Here is a 27897-nt window from a genome sequence, read left to right on the forward strand (position 1 = left end):
GGGGGATCTGATGCAATGGGGAGCAGGTCTCACCATGACTGGTCGTCTCGTTTGATACTGGACAGCCAGCCTCGTCGCGGCGGGAGCTCCCAACGCAAGGTGGCCGGGTCATCTTTGTTCATTGAGACCCACCTGCCAATCAGAAAAGACCCGTTCGAGATAAGCCATAAGCATGGACATTCGAGCTCTGCGGGGTATCGCAACAGGTCCAAACCTAGTCCCCCGTCACGTTGTACACTGCACATCACCCCACGAGATGTGTCGACGATCTTCCGAGTGAGTGAGCACCCAGATTGGTTGACACGTCTGGTAACGTAGTCGATGGATTCGTCTGGAACCAGTGTCCATGCGCCGCTCAAGACCAGGGCAGCAAGGATCCCTGTTTGGTCACATTCCGGCTGGCCGGCTGCTTTTTGTTTGCTAGCATCCTTGTAGACCCCGAAAGAAGAGGGGTCGGTGTTGATTATATGGAGCTCGAGCACAGACAATTGAGTTTCCCTCCGGTGTCTCGATAGGGGGGGGCTAGCCTCGGTGTATAGAATTGCTGAGGGGCCAATCCTCGTGTAGGAGGTGGGTGGGGGCACTGAGGCTCAATATGACATATTGTGAATATATCTAAAGGCTCCTGTCCTCCGTTCTGGGATACTCCTATGCTAGGAAGGTTTAATTCTTGATTCTTGTGTTATATGAAGTTCTACTTATGGGTTATGCCCTTCAAACGCAGCGCGAGTTATTTACCGCTCTCTATCACCATTGCTGGCTTTTGTTGTTGAGGCTCTTAACATCATCACGCCTCCACAGCGGGTAGGTATCATGATTACCTTGCGAACATAAGTAAATGGGACTATACTATATAAACCTGGTCCGTGTTGCATTAGATTCTGCATGGAGATAAAGCTCTACTATACTACCACAAGGCCAGCCTCAGTCTATCCACCATTCATCATCATGTCGCGGACTTGGCTGTCGGTTCTGGCGCTTACTCCCAACACGGTACGCGGTGGTACATAACATACCAACGAACATGTTTCCCGGTGGTCATGTGAGCTGACCCCGTGACCAGCCACCAAGACGTGGCTGTCAAGCAGAAGCATCTGGCCCCTGACCGTCTGAAGATTCTCGTACCCTAATGTAATGATCCCCACGAAAGTGAGAAGAGAACTGGGATTACGGTGGTGCAAGCCTCGTGACCTGACGGGATTCACTGAGAAGCATGACTACTGGCCAAGGCTGGATGATCGGCCAGCCGACAACCGACGATTCCATCATTGTCCGGCCATCATCGTCATTGATCCTCAGCCCCCATGTGCCCGGCTGCAGGCCAAGACCGAGACAGTTATGCTGGTGCCTAGCGAACATTCCGGAAGGTTGCCCCCTCGGGACAAGCGCCGAACTGGATGAGATTCCTGGGGAATGGATTGGCCCGGTGGGCATCCACCGTAGCACGTACCATGGAACCAGGGCTGTAGGGCTGTCCCATCCAAATTAACTTGGACGGGAGAGTACGTATCATGTGTTGAGAAGCATGATGCCAAACGTTCTGCACGATGGGTCAAGGGGCGAATTCTATTTGCCGAGATTCCCGTAATCCACTTTCAGGAGTCTGCGGTAAGGCTGACGGCCGACCACTGGATTGATGCTGATGGCGTGCCGGAGTCATCGATTACTCATGCTGATCCCAGGGGGGAACCTTTTTTTTTGGGGGGTTGGGGGTTCAATTTTCGGTGTGATTGTTGTGGGATATATGGTCGTTCTAGTAGATATCACCAAGAAAATAAGAGTAGAATAATCAGACCGGTCCAATTGACTTGCATCGTCCGTCACTAACCCTCGCGTCGACTTCGTTGGTCACAAATAAGGCAAAAAAAGATGTCTCTCACTTGACCGCTGCTGCCCTATCCGCTCGTGTCAGACCCACAGGGGACGAATGGGCCAATCGTCCGGCGGGACGGACCCCACCGAGGAATGCGGACTATCAGCCAGCCTGCCTCAGGTTCCCCGTTCTTGTTAAATCTCGCGTTCCTGTCTTTTCTTCTTCCTTTTCTTCCACTTCTTATTCCCTGTCCGCCTTGTTGGTCTCTTCCTGTTCTTCCTCCCCTCATTCTGTCTCCAGTGGGAAGATAAGCTTACTTTTCTTCACGATCTTGTGGGTTGAGGGGTTCGTGTTAGCCCCCCAGAGACGGTGCACTGACTTTCTCCACACGAGGGACTGTTTCTTGGCGAGGGGAAATTGATCACTCCCTCGCACTGCACGCACACACTTGTGATCTCTTCACAGTCACGGGTAACTTCTCACATTCATCCTAATTGATGTACTACCAAAATTACAATTACCCTCCCCCACAGTCGGCTGGGGAGGTGGCTACTATCCGCCGCCGCAACAACAACAACAGCAGCAGTGGTCACCAGCACCACCGCCGCCGCAGTCTTACTAGTAAGATACCGCTGTCGTCCGCCCACCGTAAGTCTGTTAGGGCTAACCAGTCCAAGTTCCAATGGATACCCTCCGCCAGCACAACCACCCCATTCATACTCTCCACCACAATATCCGCCCCCCGGCCATTATGGCCATCACACTCCGACCCCGCCCCCGTCGTCGGGGTCACAGCATCGCTCTTATCACAGTAAGTGAAGGCATATCAATCTTGCTACGGACAGGATCAACTAACCACCCTAGGTCACACGCCGTCATGGGGCCGAAGCCAAACGCCCCCACGCCCTCCGATGGAGGCGCAGCAGTTCGGCAAGGGAGCTCCGTCCAACTATCGCTTCCAGTATTCCGCCTGTACGGGTCGACGGAAGGCCCTGTTGATTGGCATTAACTATGCCGGGCAACCGAACGCCCTCCGCGGCTGTATCAATGATGTGACCAATATGTCGACTTTCCTCCATGATAGATACGGCTACCGGAGAGAAGACATGGTCATCCTGACCGACGACCAACAGAATCCCATGAGCATGCCGACCAAAGCCAATATCCTGCGTGCAATGCAATGGCTGGTCAAGGATGCCCAGCCGAACGACTCGCTTTTCATTCATTTCTCAGGTACAGACCACCGCGGAAGCTGACCGGGATTTGATTGGCTGACTGATCTAGGACATGGCGGCCGCACACCGGATCTGGATGGAGACGAGGAAGATGGTACGTTTGAACCCACGATAGTCCATTCGTGACTAGTACTGACGGACATCAGGATACGACGATGTCATCTACCCGGTGGACTACCGTACGGCAGGACACATTGTAGACGATGACATGCACGATATTATGTAAGTGTGCTCTGATTTGCTGCTCGCCCTCTTACTGACAAACCTTCAAGGGTACGGCGGCTGCAACCAGGTGTGCGTCTGACCGCTATCTTCGACTCCTGCCACTCGGGTACTGCCCTGGACCTTCCTTACGTATACTCCACTCAGGTACGTTTCTCTCCCGTTTCACGTGCCTTCAAGATACTCATTCTGGCTAGGGCATTTTGAAAGAACCCAATCTGGCCAAAGAGGCGGCCCAGGATCTCTTTAGCGCCATCACGTCATATGGACAAGGCGACTTCGCGAGTGTCGCCCAGACTGCAATTGGCTTCCTCAAGAAGGCCGCCCTGGGCGACTCTGCGCGCGAACGAACCGTTAGAACCAAGACCTCCCCTGCGGATGTCGTCATGTTTTCAGGCTCCAAAGATACCCAAACTTCGTAAGTACCTCCGTGGGTGCCAAAGTCGTTCGCAGCTCACAAGGTGACAGAGCGGATACCTTCCAGGATGGAGAGGCTCGAGGTGCATTGAGTTGGGCTTTTATCAAGACCTTACAACAGCGTCCACAACAGAGCTATTTACAACTGCTAAACTCGGTTCGGTCCGAATTAGAAGGCAAATACAGTCAGAAGCCGCAGCTGAGCTGCAGCCACCCTCTAGGTGAGTCTTGTGTTCCTGACGTCTTCTGTTTCTTTACTAACAGCCCTAGATGTCAATTTACTCTTTGTGATGTGATATGTATTGTATGAGACATGATGTATGCGTAGTTGTTTTCTTCTCTTTTTCTTTTTGGGTTTACACGATTCCATGACATTCAATAGCATTTTGCATGGGCCTTGAGCAAAGTCCCGGCCATATTTCCTTTCGGCTTTATTTCTATGCATTGTTTGGCTAGACAGCTGCGCTGTAGTTTGTTAATAATACTCTCTGACCAACTGCACGCTGAAGGTACAACGCTTTTAGTCTTGACCATAGGGGTTCCTCTTCTCTCTTGCGAACATCGTGGATATGAGTTCTAAGTGTACCACCGACATGCATGTGAATAATAAGTCTTGATAATCGACAGGGCAAATTGAATTGCTAAGAGTTCGCCCATTTTGACCGAGATAATAGTATGTTTGTTCTCTCGAATGTTTAGTTGTTTCAACCACCTTTCACACTACATTTGCAAATCTTGCTATCATCTTTGTCGAGTTTCTAAGTAGCTATTAGTATGCCGAAGCTGAGACTATGGCAGCGTTCTACATACCTTCTGCGGCCGTTATCAACAGTACCGTCTTGCAGCCGTACCCTGGTCAATCTTTCCTATATCGTGGGAGACTCGCTACAAAGATTAACAGCTTTCTAGGAAATATAGCATCTAGTGATGTGAGCGCATACCGGTATCCAGCCGATGAGCAACTATAGGGGGCAAAAGCTCCTCATGGGATGGCTCGATCACTAAGAGGAGTTCTTTCGCATATGCCGACGCCACGGCAATTGCGCGCTTTCGCCATCGATCGTTTTCATGCGAGTCGGAGTAATAACTGATTCCTCGGACAACCAGACAAGGGAGGTTATTCATCACCCCGGCCGCTGCCATTTCAAAGCAGAGTATCGAGTTCTTGTAACGTTGGCCAATCTTATCCCTTTCGATACCACTATTAATGACCATGCTCCCAGATGCAATGACCCCGTAATGTACGTGTGGTTTGCAGGGAGAGTGGCGGGCATTTCGTGGAATGAGCGCTTGTCTGTCGCAGGAATCGCAAGTTTCAGCTTCGGGGTCGTGCTCGTAATCCGCGCGGTACAATAGATCAGGCGCGAAGCGTTCTTCTGGATATGCGTATTCGTCACCCAATTCATTGATAATACCCAGCATGTTGTTTATTGGCTTCTTAGATCTCATGTGGTATGCCATTAGGAGGTCAACCGCAGCCAGGATCTTTTGAGGAGGCGCACGGAACCGGTCTTTCCTCTGAACACGGCCATTTGTTCCCAATTTCCCGTAGTCGTATTGTACAATGCCGGTGTAGGTCCCAGTAGGATAGCTGACCACGACATCGCCCAGACGAATGTCCTTTTGCTTACTTGGCACCCCTCCTCCAATCCCCACCAGGAGGGCGAACCTGATGTTCTTGAACGTGCGGCGCATGTTTTCTGCCACAATAGCAGCTGGACCAATGCCCCATTGTCCGCCTGGTAGACAGGCCATCACAACATTGTGGTCACCAACCTTGCCCAAATGATATGCGTTGGTGTCGTCTCGCGGTGTAGACTGGGGCCTACCATGCTCCTCATCCAACATCGCCATGGCTACCATCAACTCTTCAGTCAAGGTCGATATCCATCCAATGGTATATTCATCGTTTGAATACGGAGAGGGCTTCATGTTGAGTGGGGATATTTTGAACGGGACTGCTCAATAAAAGTAGCGTCGTGAGATACTTGGAAAGAGCCACTGTAGAGTTTACGAGATGGGTGGGAAGGAGAAAGAAGCACCACGAGGCTGAAGGTCAGGCCTGCCTGAACTTCTTGCCCAAAACTTGCCTGAGCTTGCCCCCCCCCAAAAGCAAAAACACCGTGAAGGAAGAGTACATATATAAATTGGGCATTTTCCACATTTACTCCTAGACAAAATTACAGACTCCTCAGGTTAAAGCCACCTACCCATATATCCTGGTAGATACTTCTGTGTACACTTCTGATGCCATGTTAGTCAACCAGTCAACAGGAGTTAATGCGGTCTCAGGTTCGCAGCGAACAGTTCACAGGTCGCCAGAAAGAAGTTGCTCGAATTCATCCTCATAGATGAAGTGATACAAATCGAGCTCGATGAGTTAGTTCGAGACATCCAAATCGAACAGGATCGTGCCAAAATAATGCCGGATCTTGGTAGAGACGTGGTACTGATGGAAAATCAGTGGGGTATTGAATATAGTGAAGGGTGGTTGAGGGTGGTTATAATATTTGTATACATGGCACCCTAGTACTGAGGTTTAGCGGGTGAGATATGCCGATAATCGGCGCATATTCGGGGCGGGTACGGTCGGATTTCTATTCCAATGGTTTAATTAATTTAGATAAACTCTGATTGATGCCTTGGCCATGTATAGTCTGTATGGGTAGGGTTTGCCAGCACATCATCGTGGCGCATCAACCACCTGAAGCCTAAACGTACAGATGGGGATGGGTCCACTCTCGACGCTCTCCCAGGCGCACGGAACCCCTCAGAATATAAATGGGGACTGGAAGGAGACTCGAACCAAAGATCGCGGGGCCTCAGTCCGTGCGGGTGGAGATCTGGTCAGCCAGCCACTGTTTAATGTATAGACCGTCTCCAATTGTTTATTCATCCTCAAAGAGCGGGTTTGTTTGGAACCTGACTCGCTAGAAAAGATACGCCGTTCGTTTTTCGATTTGATCATGACCGTAGATGACTGCCAACTATCCTTCAGTGGGGTCCCTACTGGTCCGATCCTGAACCTACCCTACCCTTGTACTGGTGGACCCAAGGTTGGACTGGCGGACCCGTCCGCTGGGTAATGAGCTAGCAACTATTGAACAACCAATCGACCACGAATGAAACCCCCAGTCGAGGGGACGTGAAGGAAATTGCATGTAGATCCCTCCAATTGAAGCATGGGTACCTCGTAGTCACTGGGGATTCGTATCATGGCCTTCGTTCTTGCATCAAGCTGCCAAAATGGGGTGTCTGATGTGTCACTCAATCTAACATTGCTATGCTATATTCGTCGCTGCAGAGTGAAAATTAGTGGTTAGGATTTTTTCTGTGTACTCCTCATCTCTTGCATTTTGCCATCCAATGCAGAAAAAACTCGCAAAGTAGTCAACTCTGGTGTTTGTCCTGTGTATCAAGACATCATCTGCTCTAAGAGCACATTCACGGAATGATGGCGATATCGACTTGCATCTGCAGGACTTGCTACTGGCAGACAGGCAAAAATCACGCAATTTTGAGGTGATGCTTTATGCACCTCGCCCTCTACCCCGCGCGCTGATCAGACTTTACTGATTCACTCGTGCCAAATGACACGTAGGTATCTTGCATCGCCATGACAGTCGCATCTTGCGACGTGTGCCATGAACGCACCGATCAGATGAGGCAATTCATTCCTGTTAGTCAGCGATTTCTCTTATTCTCCCAATTCAAAGCCTCTGACCTGAGCTGAGAGCTGGGCTATAAATATGTGGACAACCCTCCCCTAGGTTTATCCTGGAAGACAACGACCAGAAAGACAAGTGCAAACAGTATATTATACCTCTTTTATCTCTGTCATTCTAGCAGATTCATCCTTCTCACCACCAAGGTAAGATGTCCATAAGCACTATTAGGTTCCGCTTCCTCCACTCTTCATGCCCTTGTTCTGATCTTCTCCCTAGATGCCCTCCGTGACAGGCACAATTTCCGGTTCCTTTAACAGCTTCGAAGGCCGTTGGATTGTGGACGGCCACCTAGCTGAATTCCACGGTAATATCAACCCAAGTGTTGAAAGATGGGATTCCAACGCTACACTCGAATATGACGAAATCGATGACCTTGCTGGCGCCTCCGTGGTCGGCCCCGCGGGGCTACCGTCATATGTTGGCGCTGATAGCACTAGCCTCACATTGATCGGCCAGGGCGGCAAGCAAGTCAAGATCACTGGTAATCTCACCATTCCCATCTCCCAGAGAATCACCATCTCCGGCCAAGGAGTCTGGACTGTCAGATAGTAGATGGAGACCCTTTGGCCCTGGGAAATTGCTTCAGTATATATCTATGGCATGGAGTTTGGATAGGTGGATGAAGATGGCGAAGGAGGATGGGGAATGTTAATGCTGGTCTCATCGGTTGGATTACATGGTCTCTCACCTGGAATACCGTGCGCCTATACCTATGCTGCCGGCGTGTAGCTAGCTCTTGCTCCCTCCAAGCTCCAATAAATCACTAGAGGATCGAAGATGCCAAGCCTGGTAAAACAGGTGTAACTGCTGTAGCATATGAAGTAGAGTTAACATAGACTTAACGTACTGAGCTTGTGAAATATGACCTTCCGGCAATCGGAGGTTCCCTCCTCACCTTTCAAACAAAAATGTTCTTGTTTTCACTTGAGCCTTGCGTTGTCAAATACCAGTCGGCTTCATCATCTATATACCCCCTCTCTCCTATTCTCGCTATATCTCCTGGTACCTCCCTGTAGATAGATGATTGCTTGGAATATCCTAGTATTGGACACATCGTTAATAAAATATCATTGTTAAAGGCGATCACGTTCATAGCGGGAATAACATAACCTATATGATATGGTATTTAGCTCGAACGGGCCGGTGGTGATGCCATTTTAGATTGTAAATTAGGAAGCCCATGTTGCTCGTCTTCTTTGGGCCTGATTGTAAAGATTTGCGCTGTGTGGAAGACCCAGGCAGCAAGGATTTTACATAAGGACGCATATGCAGAGAGAGAGAGAGAGAGAGAGAAAGAAAGAGAGAGAGAATACTACATGGCTTTAGAATCTGATATATCTTGATCTTCTTATTCAATCTTGCATCGGGTTCGAGCTAACCATCGAAAGTGAGTGACGACTGAGCTTATCCCTTGGTATTCATCATCCACATGTCACTCGTGTTGGCACAGGGAATATCAGCACCAAGCAATCCCATTAGACCGGCACAACAATCTTAGTGCCACTGACACCACCCTTCAACTTGTCCAATGCTGCATTCACTCCGCCCAGACCGCCACCCTCAATCTGGATAGTGGGGCTGGGGATTACTCCACCGGACTGCAGACCGGCCTTCAACCACCCATTGAAGACCTCGTTAGTGTGCTTGCTTCTCGCATTCTCATCAATAGGTGGGAAGTTGAAGGTGATCTGCGTGTTATCGAGGGTAGGGTGACCTTCTGGGAGAAGGGGTGAGTGTGCAACCTTGGCGTGTGCATCGCCCTTGGTCTCCTTGAGGATGTCCAACGTCGGCTGCAGAGCTCCATCAACAACGCAGTGTGCAGTATGCAGCTTCACACCATCCTTCCTCACGGCGCTGATGATCTGGGAGACGACATCACTTGCCCTGTAATCGAAAACGGCATGGGCCCCGAGCTTCGTGACGAGGTCATGGTGCTTGGGACTGGCGGTGGCGTAGATTGTGAAGCCGAGTGTCTTGGCCGATTGAACGGCAAACGTGCCGACACTACTTGATGCGCCCCAGATCAGCACCGCTTGTTTGTCCGCGGGAGTGTACCTGGTGTCGAGCGGAATGCCGATGCTGGTCCAGGCAGTCAGGGCAGTCAAGACGGCCATGGGGAAGACGGCGCCTTCCTCGAAGGACAGATTGTCTGGCAGTGGGATGACAGCTTCGGATTGTGCCAGAGTGTACTTCTGGAAGGAACCGTGGTCGGGGGAGCCGTTCTGGTAGAATGACGAGGCAAAGGCGATGACTCGGCTTCCTGGACCAGGGGCCGTGGTGACCTTCGAGCCCAGCTTGGCGACAATACCAGCAGTGTCGGACCCGATGATAGCAGGGTAGATAGGCACAGGAGGCATGCCATAGTCACGCTGGAAATGATCGCAGGGGTTCAAGGCAACGGCCTTGACTTCGATGAGACTTCGTTTGGGCCGGGCTCGGGGGTGGCACGCTTGCCAAGAGACAAGGGACCGCCCAGCTGGGGGAGAATGGCAGCTTCGTGTTGTCGGGTCATAGTGGATGTTTGACGGGCTGATGCTGTGGTTGCTCTTGTGAGTATTTTTCTGCTGAAAAGGCGGTTCAACCTGAGCCGGCGAAGGATTTAGAAGGGGAAATGATTGAAGATGAAATGCGGATAAGGTTAAATATAAGAGATATATAACTACGGTAGACCTATATTTAGAGGGTACATGTGACATGCCTGCAGCTAGAGTCCTTTAAAACCGATACGTCCCTAAAGTCCGATTCTGGGAGATTCCTCTTGTTTATCCCTGCACGTTATTGAACTTCTGCTGTGATACTGGGGGATATAGCCCGAATAACGAGTGTGATTGTCAGATTCGAGTGGCTATTGATATACTAATACTTTTTCGCCCCCATGACCGTTGCTCTTCCCGTGTGAGCGCTGGACGCCTTGCCATTAAATGCGAATGCTGTGTAGGGATCTCGGAGACTGAAACTCCGTGGTTGGTTAGTATGGTGAGTTGGGACGAATACGAGTCGTGGTTAGCGTCTTTTTTTCAGTGAGAACCTACAAAGCCCCACTGTGCCTCGCCGGGGAGCTGCTGGCCGTGGACAGGGGCAAAGCAGTACAGCCAAAAGAGTCTGGCAAAAACTGTATCATTGAATATACCGAGAGGGACGTTGACAGAGAGCGTCGTCAGCACGGTAGCATCTCTGACCATTGCAGTGTCGATAGTGGAAAAGCATTTTTCGAATATGATCATCGTAGCATTTGCAATCGCAACGGTTCCTAGGTATAAGCCGAACATAAGAACGTAGGGGTTTGACGGGACGAAAACCCTTGGGTTTCCGCAGTACATTCAATACATTGCTTGAAGGCAATGGTTGAATTGTACATGGCCTTTCCATCAGGATTCTATTTAGGACCAACAGCACGATTTAACATGCGACATGGGGGCGGGACAGACCTATTCATCATCGTCACAACCGGCGCAACCAACGCTACAGCAGTTGCAACCCCATCGACTGCTAGTTTTGGAGGTGTCACCCACTTTTGCAGAGCTGACAATGTTAGTGGCACGTCTTCATCTTACCGTGTTTCAGTGGGTAGAACATACGTGGGTATTATCAGGGAGGCCTCCGTATGGGACGAGCATTCCAAAATATGATGGCTCATTCGAAGAGTCGATCGCATATGTTTAAGCAGATAATAGTGATTTCTATCATTGTCTCGTGCAAAGAGATTCGAGTATCGGAGAAAGCCCTCCTGGAGACAATTGTCACAGGAATTTCTGCTTCTGGGTCTCTTATCCTTCTCATTATATACCGTTTGTAAAGCTCGTCAAGGTTAAGAAAGACCACCGGATGGAAACAAAGGCAGGCTTCCAGTAGGTCAGTCCCTGAGCCTGGACATCACTCGGTAGCTCCCGTTCTGAACAGCAGCTTGCGTTATAAGTTGATTCAACGAGAAGTCAAAAGCACTAGATGTACAATCTTGTCACAGAGGAAGAGTAAGACGTGTACATAAATAAGTTGATTCTTTATAATAGACTGGTCTTGGTCGGTTTTAATCTACTTAGTAATGGCAATGTATCTAGTTAGCCCCTAATACCTTTCATTGGTTAGGGCCACATTGATAAATATGAGAATACAAAAGTTGGTGCTTTAAAGCGCTCCTATCAGCTGCGCACTAGGAGGATAATAAAACACTTGATTGAAGCTCTTTTTCGCAGCTCTTCATTTCTCTGATACAGTACGGGTATGGAATCATATAATAAACTCTATTGGTTATACCTCGAACACAGATGGCCAAAGCAACATTCGCCTATCTCGGAAATGGAATATGTCAATGATTTCCCGGAACTACCGGATATATATGGTGTATTTCTACAAACACAGATATTAACTGGCCTAGGCAATGGAGGTTATATTTCGAGTGTCCCTCTAGCACATGTAAGTGATCTCTTCTACGACTGTGCGATCCAGAAAATATAGCAGAATCACCTACATCTGCTAATAGTAATAGACGCCTGAAGGCGCAGCCAAACACCTTTCTTCCCAGTAGCAGAGCAGTTGCAAAGAAGTGATCAACTTTGGAGTGTTAGAAATGAGCTGACAGTAACATCCAAAGCTACTACAGACGAGGAATCTCCCATAGAACGATTGAACTGTGACGTGTACGAGACTCATATGCCAAGGGACCAAGAGGAAACCGGAATAGCGACCACCAGAAAACCAACGAGAGCTTGCGCCTAAAGGAGCATGCGACCAAAAGGTATATCAAGCACAAAGGACGGTGTATAACCGCATTGAAAAAGCAGTGCCGGCAGCCTCGAAATGCTAGATTTGACTAACTTGAAGATATTACTAGGGCTTGGACGGTAACCGAATATCCGGAAACCATTGACTGAAAGTTGAAGAATGGCAAGAGGCATGGTAGAAAGGCACATATCATATAAAATGCTTACAATTGTATTACAGCCCTTAAAGCCGATATAGATCCTCTCCATAAAGAACGGGTCGTATGTCGCACAGAACATGACTTATGGTGTGGGCCAGTTTATGGATAAATGCACAACAGGGTATACACATACTATGACAAGATCAATAATTTCAATTAGGCTAAGAATGCATGCAGATATCCAGATCGGAGTACCGAGTTTCTGAAGGAGTAGTCCAGGTGGCTCGTAGAGAGTAAACGATACCATGGGCATCAAATTATGCGCATTCTGTTCCACCAGATGTTCTGGTCCACCTGCCTGTGTAGCCAGAGAAAGTCGAAGGGCATAAAGTCTACCTTACAGCGTCTATCCATAAAGACAAGCACTCAACCTATAAAACGATACAAATTCCTCAGGAAGGAGACTACTAAACAGTAGGGGTCCCTTCAACGTCCGCGACTGATGTCAACTGTGGACTTGACTAAATCCCGCTTTTCCGTTGGCCGTTTTCATAAGCACTCTCCTTGTCATCATCAGCATGAATGTCCTTGGTCTATGAAAACGTCTATCTAAGGCGGCGAGCGGGATAATCAAAGAACCTTGCTTCATGCGGATGAGAAGACCGAGCCCATAAGCGCTAATACCATGTTCCCACTGTAGCCCCAGGCTTAGCTCCAAGGCATGCCGTGGTTCACCGGAACCAACCAACCATCGACTTATAATAGATACACCGTAGATTTTAATCCAAATATACCTCATTCAATTAGAATGCAAAAGAGGCGGTTTTAGCAGAACTAGAATCCTTTGAATCAGGAGAACAGAAACACTATACCTTCTATGCCAAAAATTCTTTTTGAACCGAATTACCCTGTCAAGACGTCACCAAAATATTCAGGGCAGCCAGGGCAGACCGTTAAGAGGAGCAGCAATTACTCCACAACCAGCAAGCCAAAACACACTCATCAAAGATATAAACAAGCTCCCTGAACGAGGTTTATATATGTATATATATATATATATGTGTGTGTGTGTGTGTGTGTGCCCTCTTCTATGCTACAAAGGTTTGCGGCCGAAATCACCACGCCGGCTGCGGGATCCGAAGTTTCCATATCATGTATAGCTAAACGCAAGTATTGTTGTTCAAACTCCACATAATGGAGGGCACACACACGCAGAAACCACCAACCAAGCATCTTGGACTTCCCCCATCAAGGTGCACTACGCAGAAGGATAACAGAAAGTCTTGTTGTCTCACCTGTCAAGCCATGCAGCGGGATTTGTAATTCAATGAGGGGTAGTTTAGCGCATTTCATGGTTCTCGACAATCGTTGTAGCCGCCGTGTTTTGGTGGGTGGATAACGCTTACTCATTGGCTACTTAATCTAAGGCAGCGTCCCACGCGGATTAGGCTGATTCACCAACCGCTGCTTAATATAAATACGAGGCTTATTCAAATGTGATTAATTCTTTTGATCCGAGACCAATTCCAAAGTACCACGGTATACCTTGCATTATAAGATTTAACCACCAACTCTTCGTTCTTGAGACTTAACTACTTCACATCTGAAGGACAATTCAACATGGCCGAAGCTTTGTCACTTGCTTCTAGTTTGGTGGCGCTGGCTGCGTTTGCATTTCAAACAAGCAAATCTCTCTACCAAGTGGTTGAAAGTTTCAAGTCTACTAAGCGAGTTATTCGCGACCTTCGGTTTGAAATCGAGTCTTTGACCCAAGCTCTTGCAACCCTTGAAAAGGCAGCCGTGGATAATGAGGCTCAGCTCATGGCACTGAAGCTGCCTTTACTACGTTGCGGGAAAACCTGCAAGGAGTTCGAGGGGGTTATCAACAGATGCACGAGTCATTCACGTGACCAACGAACCAGCTTTCGTGACTGGGCAAAGTTGCAATATATGGGGGGCGATATCACAGACCTTCGGACCGCTTTAGCTGGCTACAAAGCGACAATTAATATTGCTCTAGGAGGTGCTACCTTGTAAGTATTTGGACCGGAATCAAACATTCTCTTCGTGTACTTACATGAGCCAGCCGCCAAGCGGCTGTCACCGTTAATGTTCTCGAAGAATACAAGCAGATGATTGCAGAGGCAACATCGGACCTTCAAGACCACCTACAAGGAATCAACGAGCGAGTGAGGTCAATTGAAGAGACAGGCCACGTTCCGCATTCCGATATCGACCTGAGTATAGTGAGAGAAGAAAAGGAGAGTACCGAACAATGCCTCGCTATTTGCGTCCAGGTCTCCAGATATATTGAAGGAGCCCAAATGCGCCTGCCTCAGGACTCTCATAATGTTCCAATGCTCACACTCCATCCTGTATCCAGTGAAGGTTTTGATTCCACCAAGGCATATAGAGCGACGGATGCCTTGTTGAAAGATCTTAGAAATAAGCTCTCGCTGAACTCCCAAACTCTTCAAGCCCGTCTGAGTACCCTAGACAGCCAGCTCAAAGCATGTTCGGAGGTTGGTACCCTGAGTTCACGAGAAGGGACAGCAAAGTTTGATCTTATTAAAGAGGAGAGGGACAGTATTGCTCAATGTTTGAATATATGTGCGGACGCGTCGGATATTGCTCAGATGGCTCGGAAAAATGTGTACGAGGATGTTGCCTCAGCCGATGATTCCCACCAACTGGTCGTGTCGACGATAGGCGATCTAATATCAGCGAAACATATCATCACAGGAGCCAGGTCGGTGCAGTGGTTGGGGCAGATGTCGGACGACACATTGCAGCAACTTTCCCGAGACCAGAAAACCCGCCACAGAGAACAGGAGAAGTCGGGCACCCAGACCGAACATGATGGGTTCAGCGGACGCTATGGTACTGGGTATCAACTGCACCGAGAACAGATTGAGATGGATCGTCCTTCCCACAGCAACCGTTAGAGTAGGAGCTTTTGTTGATATTTGTTTGATATATTGATATCTGAGGGACGAAGTGAGCTGCATTCCGGATTGTTTTCCGCTGCAATAAAAATATAGCCCGACACTATTAAAGTGACTGTAATAATAGCTTGAAACGCCCCGCAGTGTTCATTGGATTGCTTAAATGCACACCAAAGGCTTGTCCGGAATCTCTATCATCGGCAGTTTATAGTATAATCTGATACCAGAGCCAGAAAGCAAGGAAGCACCTTTCAATATCCTAACTCTCATAGCCGCGAGGATGAACGCGTGTAACTGCCAGTAGTTGCAGATCAGTCAAGTTACACCGCATACCTTTGACGGTCTTTGGCTGAAGTACGTATCGGAACAACCCCCAGCGACTTAGGGTTTTAATTCTCATGAGGCAGACAGCCTTAATTAGCCGACCAATCAGGCAGTGCTATTTCCCACACAGATAGGCGGTTAACCAACCAATTGAGGAGCATCCACGCTCGAAGACAGGAAGGCACACAAGCCCTTTATCCCCACTGAGCGCGTACTTACACTTAAAGGTACGTACCGCAAGCCTGCCAACAGCTCTATTCTCAACCATTTTCTCGTTCTACTTATATCTTGATCGTTTCTGGAACCTGCCAATCCGTAACCGCTGGAAAGTCGCAGAAATGATTACGGCATAGGTATTACATATCCGCTCGTTCAAGTTAAAACACTAGAGCCTGGTGCACCAAATGGGCGCTTAGATCTCACATGGGACAATAATTCGCCCTCTATCAGCTGCCCCTCTCCATGCCCAATTGTAAATCCATTGTCTATTTATCTGTTATATTTCACTCTTGAATAGTTCAACAAAATGGCAGAACCGATAATTCTAGCCTCGGAATTGCTCGCCTTAGCTACTTTTATATTCCAGTCCAGTGGAGCACCATACAACACAGTCGAGAGCTTTCGGTCTCACACGGAATTTGTACGCGACCTTACAGGGGAGCTTAAGGCGTTGAGTGGGGTCCTAGCCCCGCTAACAGAGCGATTAAATACTACTCCTGGTACAGATCTATCTACCAAAGAGTCTGGTAAAAGCAGCCCCTTCGAATATCTCCTAATCTAGGTCGAGTTTGTTGTTGATGTTGTTGTTTAGGCTTAATGGAAACTATCTCGCGGTGGACCTACGACTTATGCCACTCAAGCTGAGGGTCAGCTGTTCTTTTAATCTATACGGAAGTTTAAGAGAGAGATAATTTTCAAAAGTTTTCTAAGTATCTTAGTTTTATTACTTGTGACAGGTAAATAACATAGTATTGAAGTAAAGAAAACTTTCTGATTATCATCAAGACTTGGCGACCACCTATTTTCTCGATACATGTGATGATTCTAGTGAAGGTATTCTAGGTTCCCGCTCTGCTACTGGTGGCTTTTCCAATCACATCTTTAATAACTCGGAGGATGCTGGTATAAAAGTCCAACATTTCGACCTGCGGCATCCCTACAGACTATCAAATGATTTGAATTTTACTGAGCCAACTTATGTCCAGTAGGGTGCCTAACGAAAAGGTGGTGCACAAAAGCTGTTATCTAGTCCCGAGCGCGGTACATGAGCCCTTGATCACTGTTAACGCGCCGATAACTGTTAAGAAAGGCGCGAGCTGGCTCACCATAATTCTTTTCTCGAGCATTGAATGGCTGGCCTGAGCTGGACGGCAAGAATGATCGAGGCGCTAATTCCGGGAAATAGTCCCACTTCTTCTCCCGAAAGTAATGGTTTGGTCGGGTCGAGGGTGCGGTCCAGGGTAACGGATACTCGTTGCGGTCGTTATTTAAAGAAGTGGCGATGGCCCTTGGAAGCGATGTACCCTCATGTTTTTCACTCATAGTGGCAGCAAGAGGTTGATTCACTCCCACGAACGAATTATCCGAGACAGACTGGTCGGTAACAGGGCAGTCTTCAGTCGATGATCGGGGAGCGCAACTCCCTGAGCTCTCTGAGAGGCTAGATGTTCTGCTCCTGTCGTCAAACCATGTAGTTGGGTTGGTATCTATAGAATGGCTTTGTTGTACCGGACTGGGGGGCAACGTGGGGAGAGGTTTATTGAACGAACAAATTGGTTGATTTGGAGGAATGGACTGTTTCAGTACTTCAAGTAACTGGGTTGGCTTCAAGGATGGCATGCTATATATGCTAATCAAAGTCGAGTAAGCCAATTGACGACTTATTGGGTAGGTAATAGGCTATCAAAATAGAGAAGAAACAATAAAACTAAAAGAAATTCTCGACTCTCTTCTTCATCACCATAGCGAGAGGGAAGGGAGGCTCTATTTTAATAAAGAAGTACCAAGAAAGACTTCAAGACGTGATGCGGGCAATAAAGGGAAGTAGAACGTAATGTGGGATAATCAGAGCCGAATAAACCGTGTTTTGGAACAACTAGGGGAATAAACCCAGACAAGCCTTTACACAGAACTAAAACCAAGTGTATTGGACAAAAGGTGATTATATCTAGCAAAGGCATATGCAGCACAGTCGCTCGGAATCCTTTTAATCCAATGCGCTGTAGATAAAGGATCTGATACATCGTAAGAATCGAGTCGCTGGGTCCCAAGGTTTCGGAATTTTGCAGACTTCGCACTACCTTAGAATATAGATATAGTATGCTTCATTCTTCATAAATATAAGTACTTGGTATAAACTTTTTCTGTGAGTGGCAATCTAAGGGTTAGCGCTCATGGCCTGGTTGAGAACGGGGAACTCAAGTAGAGATCGCGACAACGATATGGTCCTTTTTAAGCCACAGGGCACGATCCTTTCCACCTTAATACGAGAAGTAGCCCTCCAGCATACGCCATGTCATAAAGGCGGTGGCTCTTGCTTATCTTGTTCAGTATAGTAAGTATAACATAACATGGCCATATCCAGCGAGGGTAGCTTGTGCCTTGACAGATATGGGTAGTTAGCATGATACATAGTAATGCAGTAGTATTACCAGAGGCTAGTTTCACAAAGACAAGCTCAATATGATGTTTCCAGAACGTGTTTCCTTTGATGTGTCTGCCAATTTCTTAATATATATGTATTAATAATAGTCTTCTGCCAAACCGGTGAACTGGATGGAGTAATTATATTTAATTTACCGCCAGGTACCTTATGTTTAATAGGAGTAATGAATAAGCACCTCAACCCCTTTTAGTAACTACGGTGGGATTGCGCTGGTCTATATCTATAGGATCAGCACTTTGGTTTGAGTATATGCTCGAATCTAGCTTTTAGAACGGATGATTAAGTGAGAAACTAACATTGGCTGAAAATTGCTTGCTTAAATACGAGATAGCTCGGTCTAGTCTATCTATGCTTTTTCTTTTGTGTTGCCTAGAGTATCGAGTAAATTCTTGTGTGGCTTTCCAGGGTTTTATTCCTTCCCATTCCTTCCTCTTAGAAGTTGCGGAGGGAGCTGAGATATGTCGGATAACCTTATTAGTGTAATCCGTCCTTTGACCGCAGGATTGGTTGCCTAGCTAATTGGTTGCCTTTAGCCATACATGCCTTTCATGCCCAAAGCCGTGAAGAAACACAGGGCCTGTTTTATAATCATGTTGACACCTCTACAACCGACGCACGAATCCTGTCGGACTTGTAGCCGGTTCGAGGAAATGATCAACAGCTCTAGGTTAAGTGAAGATTTTTTTCTACAAGGATCTGTGGTCCAATATGCTTATGAGCACCGCTTTATTTCATATTGCCAACTTTTATTAATACCGTGTCAGTTGGGTCATTTACACTTTCTGAAGCGTATCCTGAGTGGAACTAAATTATTTCCCATGCTTTGGATATCTTTCTCATTGGGGCTATCATGGATGCTTGGTATTCTATTTACAGAATAGCCTGTTTTCTTCGTTTTATGTAGCCTGATGTGGATAACTTATTGCAACATATCAACACGCAGTTGTTTAAATGAGCAGCCCTTATCAAGGCTGCTATTCGACTTTTGCTACCTGATCATATGCCTGAAGGTAAGGAGAGATTGTAGAGCTGGCTGTAGTGCTGTACAAAAGCATGCTGTCATTTAACGAAGTTCTTTCACCAATATTCTTGCTGCATCCTATAAATAGACGCTTGAGATGGGCATATGGCAGGGGCGAGAAATCTGTATAAAAATATCTAACATTGCCCAGCGCCCCTTAATCAATGTTCTTAGCATTTGATGGAGCATGACATGAAAAAACATTCTGTATGCTATCATCCGACATTTGGCCAAGCGCTATACATGAGCCATTGCCTGACTTGATATGCTTCGCAGAGATAAGGTCTTTGAGAGTAGTCACCACTGCCAACCGAGTATTGTCTCCTACCTCGATGTCCTCATAGTAGTTTGTCCGCTGTTTGTTTGCCTCCTTCTCCGCTTGCTTGCAGAACGTCAATAAAGCTTCAGTGCCTCTAACCTCGTCCTGGAAAGTTCGGCAGTCAGAAGTTTGGCCCCTATGTAGCGGTGAAAAGTCTACCTTTTCCGGGGGGAATTGTTTGTCGACCTCAGAAAGACGTTGGTACAGCCTTATTTTCCAGGACATAAGCTCTTTGTGGGCTGAATGGAACCCCTCTGCATTGATTAAACTAGATTGACTGGGCGGGATGGCGTATGGCCGGTGGAACTCTCTGGTAGCGTGTTCGAAGTCTCCCAAGAGACTACTCCGAGACTGGTTCATGAAATCGAGGAATCGTTGACAGATGTCAAGGCCTTTTTGAGTGCATTGTTTTTCATCCTCCATCCTTTGGAGATCTGCTGCATGGATTTCCGTGTTCGGCGAGCCCTTGAGAGACGAGGACTCCAGTCTTGTTCGAATATCATGTAAATGATTTTCCAGGTCACACTGTGTGTTTTGGATGAGCTCTTTATACTCATCCAGCACTTCCTTTGTGATCTTCGTCGTACGGCTAGTGAAAATATTAGGTCTTTCGGAACAATAAAAGGGCCTGTAGGGAAACTTACAGATTTGCATATGCAAGGGCAATCGTAACGGTTGATTTATATCCGGCCAACATGTCCTTGAACCCAGAAATATCTTCTCCCATGTATCGTAACTGGAACCAATCTCTTTTGCTAATATGTTTCTCAGTCGAATGTCGTGTATACTTGACAATCAGCGTATTAAACTCGGAACAAGCATTGCCACATCTTTTAAGAGGCATCTGTAGGACTTTAAGGTCGACGTCAAACTTGCGGATTAATTCTTCCAGGGCTTGTAAGACTCCCTGAAGATCCTGCAATTCATCCCGAAGCTCACGAACGATCTTCTCCCGGCTCTGAAAACTTTTGATGGTCTGGTTGAGTATTATGGCTGCCTGAAGGGCCACAGTCACAAAAGTCGTGATAGCAGAGGTCACCCCGACTACTTCGGCCATAGTAGAAAAAATATATATGTGTAAAGATGGATTAATGTGTAAATACAATTCGCCCGTGTAGACCCAGGACAGTCACTTTGGAACATTATATATTGTTGCTCGGCTGGACACTTTAAGTTACAAAATGATCGTGCAATAAAGGATAAGCGATCCTGGCGCTACGGTCGACCATTCTTACTGGGAAAGGGTGCTGATCTCAAATCTAGCGCGATCTAGAGATGTTTGGCGTGTTCTATTATAAGAAATTGGATGACTTTCTCACTGCGATAGGATAGTGAACGATCACATATAGATCAAAGAAATTACCGGACTGTAAGCGCGCGTCTAACGTCTGGAGCAGCCTGACCGTAGGTAAATTTACACGCCAGTCCGGCCTAAGATAGGATTTGTGGTCAGATGATTGACAGTTTACCAACATAGGCCACTCCATGAAGATATATATAAACTCAGTTATTTCATATAAGTGACCTCTGCAACTTTCCACGCTTGGGATTGACCATGATAATCCCGCAGGATACAGCAAGACTAGGGATGCCTTGCTGTTGTATTGTTTAGCCCAGCCAAGAGCGACGATCTTTCTTTTCTAGAGCTAAAAGAATGCCCCTGATAGGTGACCGTGCGCCTCGGGATTAATGGTTAGCCACTCGGTTAGCTTGAGGGCGGCGCTACGAACCTTGGTACGGAAAACTAAGATATACTTTCTGGCCCTCCGGGTGAAGAATATTTGGGCTCCTGAAGAAGGCCTTGAAGGGCTGTTAAGAGCGGTGACACGCTCAGAAATGGCTTTAGGTGAGAACAATTATACTAATGGTGTTGCATGACTGGGGCCATGAGTAAACGCCCACGAAGGGTCACGAGAAGGTATATACGCCAACAAGTGGCATACGGGGACTAATGTACAAAGCCTCGGTTTGGAGGGCCCCACATCCGTTGACAATTGATTTCACCTTGTGATAAATCGATGGTATAGATATATACATCGGTGATAGGTTTAGGGATTGGAGAAATATGGGTAGACTCGACGTTTCTTCTTAGTTTGCAATTGCCTTGTTCAGCGATTCCCTGTTAAATGTCAGATGTAGATAAAGACACTCATTTCATGTACTTAGTTTAGTTCATTGTGATCAATTATCATAGTTATTTGATAGCTACAACCAAGATTTGTTACCAGCCTAACTCGCTCGCACTATCTAACAATTGAGTATTCACACTCAATTGGCCTGGCCTTTCAACTTTGGACTGATTCTTGTGTTAGTACTTGTTGCTGTTACCGCATTCGGACCTACAGTCAATCCTCGTCGATATCGATCGCTAGTGGGTCCTAGTCACCGTGATAAATCATATTTAACCAAGATAGCTATGTAGTTGCAGAGCCCTTGGACGAATACCCGGGCTTAACAGAAATCTTAAATCCCGATGTACTCCTCCCTAGCTGCTACGATCTGATAGATTGTAGCAATTGATCTATATGTGTGATCATTTTGATAGATTCTTTAACTCTAGATACCCTAGAATTCCCATGACCCATCCTAAGAGCCGACAGTATATGTTTAGGGAGTCTATATTGATTTCTATCATTGTCTCATGCAGAGAAATTCGAGTATTTGAGAAAGCCCCTGGGCCGTCGGGTGTTGGAGCCGAGGGCTCGGTGAATCATCCGGCAGCTGTCTAGCGTCTTGTTAAGCTATACTATGGAAGTACTCTTATCGCACACAATAGACAATATCTGATTGATTTGATCGTAAGCTCTTACCAATCGCTAAATGCTTACTGACAATTGAAGGCTATCTATCAACTTTAGTCAACAAATATGGAAGCTTTTGGTTCCACTATGTAATTCCGACTACCATCTAATATGATCTCCCAAAAAGACACCACTGCTCAGCTGTACGCTTGCACCCCTGGCCTAGGCATTTTGTTTGGGATCCATCTAGCTTGGTAGGCTGGTGAAAGGGTATACATAAGCTCTTAGCTCCCATGCTTGGAGCTCTGGCGTCGTGCTCCTGCATCGGAGAATCAGCGGTACACTCACTAGACTTCTTGATACGCTCTTCGCAATCCTCTTTGAGACAGAAGGGGATGAGACATATGTGCTTATTGTTGAGAGCGAGCGTAAAAAGAGACCACTCCGTGATGATTTTGACGTTCCTGCGGAAGTTGTCTAGAACACGCAAATACATCTCGGATTGGATTGTCTCCAAACAAGCGAGAACATCCTCGACAAGGCGGGAGGAGGCAATGCGTCCTTTTCCCCCGGTGTCTCGACGCGACATGGAAATAAAACTACCCTTCACCTCCTTCGGGCCAATCTCGAGGCGAAGCGGAACGCCCTTCAGCTCCCAGTCGTTGAATTTCCAGCCTGGGGAATATTCATCTCGAGTGTCCATCTCTACTCGTACTTCTGCATCCTCCAGTGCTTTCTTGGTAGAGACAATCGAATCGACAATCTTTTCCTTCAGATCATCTTCGGTGTGCGCGGTGATGCCAACTGGTATAATTATCACTTGGACTGGGGCAACCCGAGGGGGCATCACGAGCCCTTTGTTATCGCCATGAACCATAACCATGACACCGAGGACACGAGTGGAATAAGCCCAAGAGTTTTGCCACACGAATGTTTTCTGTGTCTTATTCTCGGTGCCGTCAGAACTCGGGGCTTCAATTGAGATATTGAACATTTTGCTAAAGTTCTGACCAAGGCTGTGAGAGGTAGCTCCTTGGATCGCCCGCCCGGTCGTAGGAATGTACGCTTCTACGGTGGTGGTATAGTTAGCACCGGCAAACTTTTCTTTCTCCGTCTTTCGTCCTGGAATAACGGGAATTGCCAGAAGATCCCGATAGATGGCCTCGTAGAGGCCAAGCACATCCAAAACTTCTTTATCGGCAGTATCGGAGGTGAGGTGTGCACTGTGGCCTTCTTGCCAGTAGAACTCCCGTGATCGTAGGAAGGGTTGAGGGTTGCTGAATTCCCATCGAACAACTGAGTTCCACTGGTTCAGCCGAAGTGGAAGCTCTCGGTAGCTCCGGATCCACTTCGCCAGGTACGGGTAGATGACGGTTTCAGATGTCGGCCGGATGGCAATTCTCTTGTCCAACTTAGTGTTGCCCCTGTTCCATTCGTAGTGTAAATAAGCGGCATCGGGATCATGAAGCAGGCCGACGCACGACTGTGTCACCCAAGCGACTTCCGCAGAGAAGCCCTCAATGTGGTTCTGTTCTCTATTCAACATTTCCTCCGCAACAAAGAGAGGGAAGCTGCAGTTGCGAACGCCCATCCTTTTGATTTGTTTGTTGAACCACTCCTGAGTCATTTCCCATATTGCCCATGAACCGGGCCGTAGGATATAGCAGCCCGAAATGTCGTAGTAATCGATCATCTTGCCTTTTAGCAACACTTGCTGGTACCAGTTCGAAAAGTCCACGTCCTTGGATACATCAATGCCTATCAAAGCAGCCCCTCTAGTCTTTTTCTTAGGTTCTGACTGATTCCCCTGGTTGGGAGGCGAGGGAGTCTTAGCAGGGTTAAATATGTGCCATTTGGAAGTAAGATCACCGATTACTTGAGCGGAGGTTGCCATTATAACGCAATTCTTCAAAAGAGGAAAAGTCGAGGAAGCATGGTGCGTGAAAGGGTGGTCTTGAAGTGGCCTTATGTATGAGATCCAGATAAAGTGCCAAGCCAAGAGGGGTAAATATAGCACTGTTAGTTCACGAGGTCAATGCCAATCCCTACCTATAATTCGCTACTAGCTTGGTTTTCCTGTTGTGTTGAACCATGCTCGATGGATATCGTTGGGTAAAAGATTAATCACTATGCTTAGAGCTCTGTACCAGAGTAAGGGTTGACAATAACTAGATACAACGTCACAAAGGCTGTCCCACCGACATACGAGAAGCATATCCAATATTCTTTGCATCAGGTACTAATAGCCCAGCATTTTCAGGCATCAGTTAACAGTGACCTGCGAATTCACTCACAGGCGAATCACCGCCGGGTTCCGGCTATCCTTGTTACAGAGACTACGCCCTTAACGTTCTTCCCCCTCTAGTCATTCAACTGCCTTTCTGATTTGCAGTGGGATGATGTATCGATCTCATCACGGGTCTCTTCGCCCCATTCATCCGTGATGTTTTGTCATGAAGAGTGGGGCATGTTAAGTGGTATAGCGCGATGTTCAGCACGCCCTTCCCATGACATTTAATTCGGATGGCAGCCGAAGTCTCGGCTTTCAACGCCGACTCTTGTCTGTCACAACTGCTACAGTGGACGAGTAGTAACTAGCTTATTCTCTTGTGCATATGCCTATTGTACCACAAGGTCGTGTAGGATTAATACTAGTAGTATCTCCCTTGAAATAACATGGCTTATCGCGCATACCCCCGAAATAATCATGGTGATGCAGGATATGCAGTTAACAAATACTTTATGGAATAGTCCTAGAGTTCTGAGACCATCTTTTGGATACATGAAAGAAGAATTCAATCCTTTACTAGAGTCAAGGGACATAATGTCACAGATATTCATATCCTAGTTGCAGCACTTATCAGGGATAGTCAGAGCAACTAGTCAGAAAGCAGCCGTCTAGAGATCAATATAGAAAAACAAGGGATGAATTCTATGTTTTGTGATCTAAGTTTGGTTGGTATATATTGACCTTTTCGGGTTATAGGTCTAACAAGCTTAAATCAACAAGTAAAGCTATCATGAGACCATGCATAAGTACTATGTCCTCCCCATAGAGGCATCAAAGCAGAATATCTATCGCCGGGTTAAAAAGAAAAACATACAACAGGAGGGATTCGCTGGTGGTCACCCACCCATCTACTAGTCTCCCGGCGTGTGGCTTATACGCGGTCAATGTCGTGCCCTCCAGCGACCTTGGTGTGGGTGCCGTTTAGACGGGGATACTGACTGGTATATCTTGTACTATTCCGATGCTGACCTGTACTGCTCTGTCTCTAGCCGATCGAAGTCAGATCGCAAACTCCATCAAAGATAGTCAAGGCCATGGGCGAGGCTGAAACATATTGAAGCAAGTATAGAGTAGTGTAGCTGCTCGGGATAGTTAACTAAGGGCTATTGGTCTTCGTCATCGTCCATCTTCTCCTTCACTGGATCAACGCCTTTCCCCTCTGAGATACACCATAACATAAGCCACGCAATGAAAGCTTCCATACCCAAGGCCCACCACATAGCACCCACTATGTTATTTTGAAGGCCAGCCGCAAGCCCCCAACCGCTAACAACCGGAGCCAATGTCCGCGCAGCACTGGATATACTCTGCGCAATACCGTGTATTGTGCCAAGACTCGATGGATCACTGACACAGTTGTTGACAAGAATGCTAGTCGCTGGAAGTACGAAAGTGCGAGAGACCGCCTGGAGTAAGATGACAAATGTGAGAGCGGGCCAGAAAACCCATAGTACTTTTGGGAGAAGCACCAAAAATGGCATCAAGATATATGAAACGGGTGAAAATGGCACAAAGGTGCGCAACGACAAGAGCGTTCCTAGCTTCCCTTGGAGACGGGGGTAGGCGAAGATTTGAAGAGGGAGACCGGTCAAGCCGATGATAGCAGTGGCGAGACCAACCTGTGCTGAGGGAAGACCAAGTCCTCCGCCAAAGTGGAAGATGCCAGTATGGCTCTCTATGGGGGCACGGGGAGTTGGCAAGAAGATGAATGTCATGGTCTGAACAGCATTTGTGTGAAAGGCAAGGAGGAAGTGGCAGAGAAGAGTAAGTAGGACATTGCGTGTCCAAAGTTGCCCTAATTTAGGTCGTTGACGCAGCTTAGGCTCAAGCGATGTGTCGGAAAGTGTAGGGCTAGATGGTGCAGATACTAGATGAGTATCTAGGTGGATATAGTTGTCACCAGTTGCTCTATTGAGAGGGCGGGTGTATTGAGCTCGTCTGCCAGAAAATGCTTGAGCTATTCTCCGACCTAGTTCTCGTCCAGTGTCATGGCGGTATCGTGCTATCTCATGTGTCTTGATATAGAGTCAGTATCCGGTAATTGATCGAGCTCAGAATCCTTACCTCATCTAGACCGAAGAACACCGCAAGAAAGGATGTCAGGATAAAGATCGTACTCAAGATATTCGGCAATGCAAATGGCCACCGTTGCATCCACCAGACACCGTCTGTGCCGCCAAAGATAGAATGAGGTCCAAATAAGTGGGGGAAGTTATGAACCGGAGTGGCCAACGAGCCTCCCATGGTAGGCCCAATAATCACGCCCAGATTGAAACACATGGGGAGCAACAGAAATGCTCGTGATTGAAATCTATCTCTGTCAGTGTAGTCTTAATGGCCGCATTATGGCAACATACTTCTTCTCTACCGTGATCTCCGAGATTAGGGTGCTCATTACACCAAAATTACTATTCAATAACCCGCCTAGCGTTCGAAATATTACTGCAGAAGCCAGCGAACGCGAGAATCCGAATCCAAGATATGAGATCATAGTACCTAGTAAGCCGATGAGAAGGACCCTCTTACGTCCCATGCAGTCAGCATCAGCCAGCCGGCCCCACCATGCTGATGTCAAGAACTGCGCAGCAGGAAATATTCCCAGCACAATGCCGACTTGTGCGGAGATACTCGAGTCCGGCAAGGCTGGATCAAATGACTTGAGCTGATGGAATAAGTACGCCTGCAGCGAGCTTTGTGTGAGTCCTTCTGACAACCGCGCAAATGTTAGGATTGCGAGCTGCCCCTTTTTGGGGAGTGAGCTCCAAGATGCTGGTTTTTCTGATTTCTCCGCCGCGGTGTCCAGGGTATCATCGTAGTCGGTACCGTTATTGCTGTCATCTGTGTCTGCAGATTGGGAGCGCCGGTGATTTTTTATGAGAGGGGCGGATGCCAGCACCTCAAGTCGTGCCGAGCCTAGACTGTACGAGGAGGGCTCTTCGAACTGACCATCATGGTCACTAAAGTCGATATGCGGTGAACGGCCACCGCTTGCTTCAAGGAGGGATTGTTCCATGAGCTCTTATGAAGAGAGCCCCATTGACAAAGACGGGGATACCGAAGCCGAGGAGAGTATAATAATTTAGATCATCTGAAGTGTTTGAGCCCAATGCTATAGGTGATTGAGGAGAAGGGAGAATAATTAATCATTATCCTTCCTTATACTATCAGAAGCTCGTGCCTTGCAGTGGATTTATCCCTTGAACATTGTGAGTTTGCCCCTTGCAGTTGCATGCGTGCCCTGGGCTGAAAGCTAGAGCCTTCACCTACTAACTCCCATAACGAACATCAACTTCACTAATTGGCCAAAGGAAAGGTA

General features: G+C 47.4%; 8 protein-coding genes across 8 annotated transcripts; 3 read left to right on the forward strand and 5 right to left on the reverse strand.

Annotated features, from left to right (window-relative positions):
• Nucleotides 1-2310: 2310 nt before the first annotated feature.
• ABOM_009803 (caspase family protein) lies at nt 2311-3983 on the forward strand (the record flags this gene model as incomplete). The annotated part of the gene is made up of 9 exons (XM_022536931.1): nt 2311-2434; nt 2491-2628; nt 2678-3046; nt 3098-3142; nt 3195-3270; nt 3321-3417; nt 3468-3688; nt 3739-3908; nt 3958-3983. The coding sequence occupies 9 exons, from the start codon at nt 2311-2313 to the stop codon at nt 3981-3983; spliced, it is 1266 nt and encodes a 421-aa protein (XP_022385640.1).
• A 625-nt stretch (nt 3984-4608) lies between these two features.
• On the reverse strand, nt 4609-5619 carry ABOM_009804 (5'-methylthioadenosine/S-adenosylhomocysteine nucleosidase family protein; the record flags this gene model as incomplete). The annotated part of the gene is made up of 1 exon (XM_022536932.1): nt 4609-5619. The coding sequence occupies one exon, from the start codon at nt 5617-5619 to the stop codon at nt 4609-4611; it is 1011 nt and encodes a 336-aa protein (XP_022385633.1).
• Nucleotides 5620-7631: 2012 nt separating this feature from the next.
• On the forward strand, nt 7632-7964 carry ABOM_009805 (uncharacterized protein; the record flags this gene model as incomplete). The annotated part of the gene is made up of 1 exon (XM_022536933.1): nt 7632-7964. The coding sequence occupies one exon, from the start codon at nt 7632-7634 to the stop codon at nt 7962-7964; it is 333 nt and encodes a 110-aa protein (XP_022385634.1).
• A 926-nt stretch (nt 7965-8890) lies between these two features.
• On the reverse strand, nt 8891-9927 carry ABOM_009806 (zinc-binding alcohol dehydrogenase family protein; the record flags this gene model as incomplete). Its single annotated transcript, XM_022536934.1, has 2 exons — nt 8891-9784; nt 9835-9927. 2 exons carry the CDS (start codon nt 9925-9927, stop codon nt 8891-8893), a joined length of 987 nt encoding a protein of 328 aa, XP_022385635.1.
• A 3969-nt stretch (nt 9928-13896) lies between these two features.
• Nucleotides 13897-15221, forward strand: ABOM_009807 (uncharacterized protein; the record flags this gene model as incomplete). Its single annotated transcript, XM_022536935.1, has 2 exons — nt 13897-14309; nt 14363-15221. The coding sequence occupies 2 exons, from the start codon at nt 13897-13899 to the stop codon at nt 15219-15221; spliced, it is 1272 nt and encodes a 423-aa protein (XP_022385636.1).
• A 4167-nt stretch (nt 15222-19388) lies between these two features.
• Nucleotides 19389-20607, reverse strand: ABOM_009808 (uncharacterized protein; the record flags this gene model as incomplete). Its single annotated transcript, XM_022536936.1, has 2 exons — nt 19389-20139; nt 20195-20607. The coding sequence occupies 2 exons, from the start codon at nt 20605-20607 to the stop codon at nt 19389-19391; spliced, it is 1164 nt and encodes a 387-aa protein (XP_022385641.1).
• Nucleotides 20608-22457: 1850 nt separating this feature from the next.
• Nucleotides 22458-24185, reverse strand: ABOM_009809 (uncharacterized protein; the record flags this gene model as incomplete). The annotated part of the gene is made up of 1 exon (XM_022536937.1): nt 22458-24185. The coding sequence occupies one exon, from the start codon at nt 24183-24185 to the stop codon at nt 22458-22460; it is 1728 nt and encodes a 575-aa protein (XP_022385642.1).
• Nucleotides 24186-25684: 1499 nt separating this feature from the next.
• On the reverse strand, nt 25685-27594 carry ABOM_009810 (tetracycline-efflux transporter; the record flags this gene model as incomplete). The annotated part of the gene is made up of 3 exons (XM_022536938.1): nt 25685-26596; nt 26646-26892; nt 26939-27594. 3 exons carry the CDS (start codon nt 27592-27594, stop codon nt 25685-25687), a joined length of 1815 nt encoding a protein of 604 aa, XP_022385613.1.
• Between the last annotated feature and the right edge of the window lie 303 nt (nt 27595-27897).

The sequence above is a fragment of the Aspergillus bombycis genome (genome assembly GCF_001792695.1).
Source record: "Aspergillus bombycis strain NRRL26010 chromosome Unknown contig00100, whole genome shotgun sequence".
In the NCBI taxonomy this organism is placed as follows: Eukaryota; Fungi; Ascomycota; class Eurotiomycetes; order Eurotiales; family Aspergillaceae; genus Aspergillus; species Aspergillus bombycis.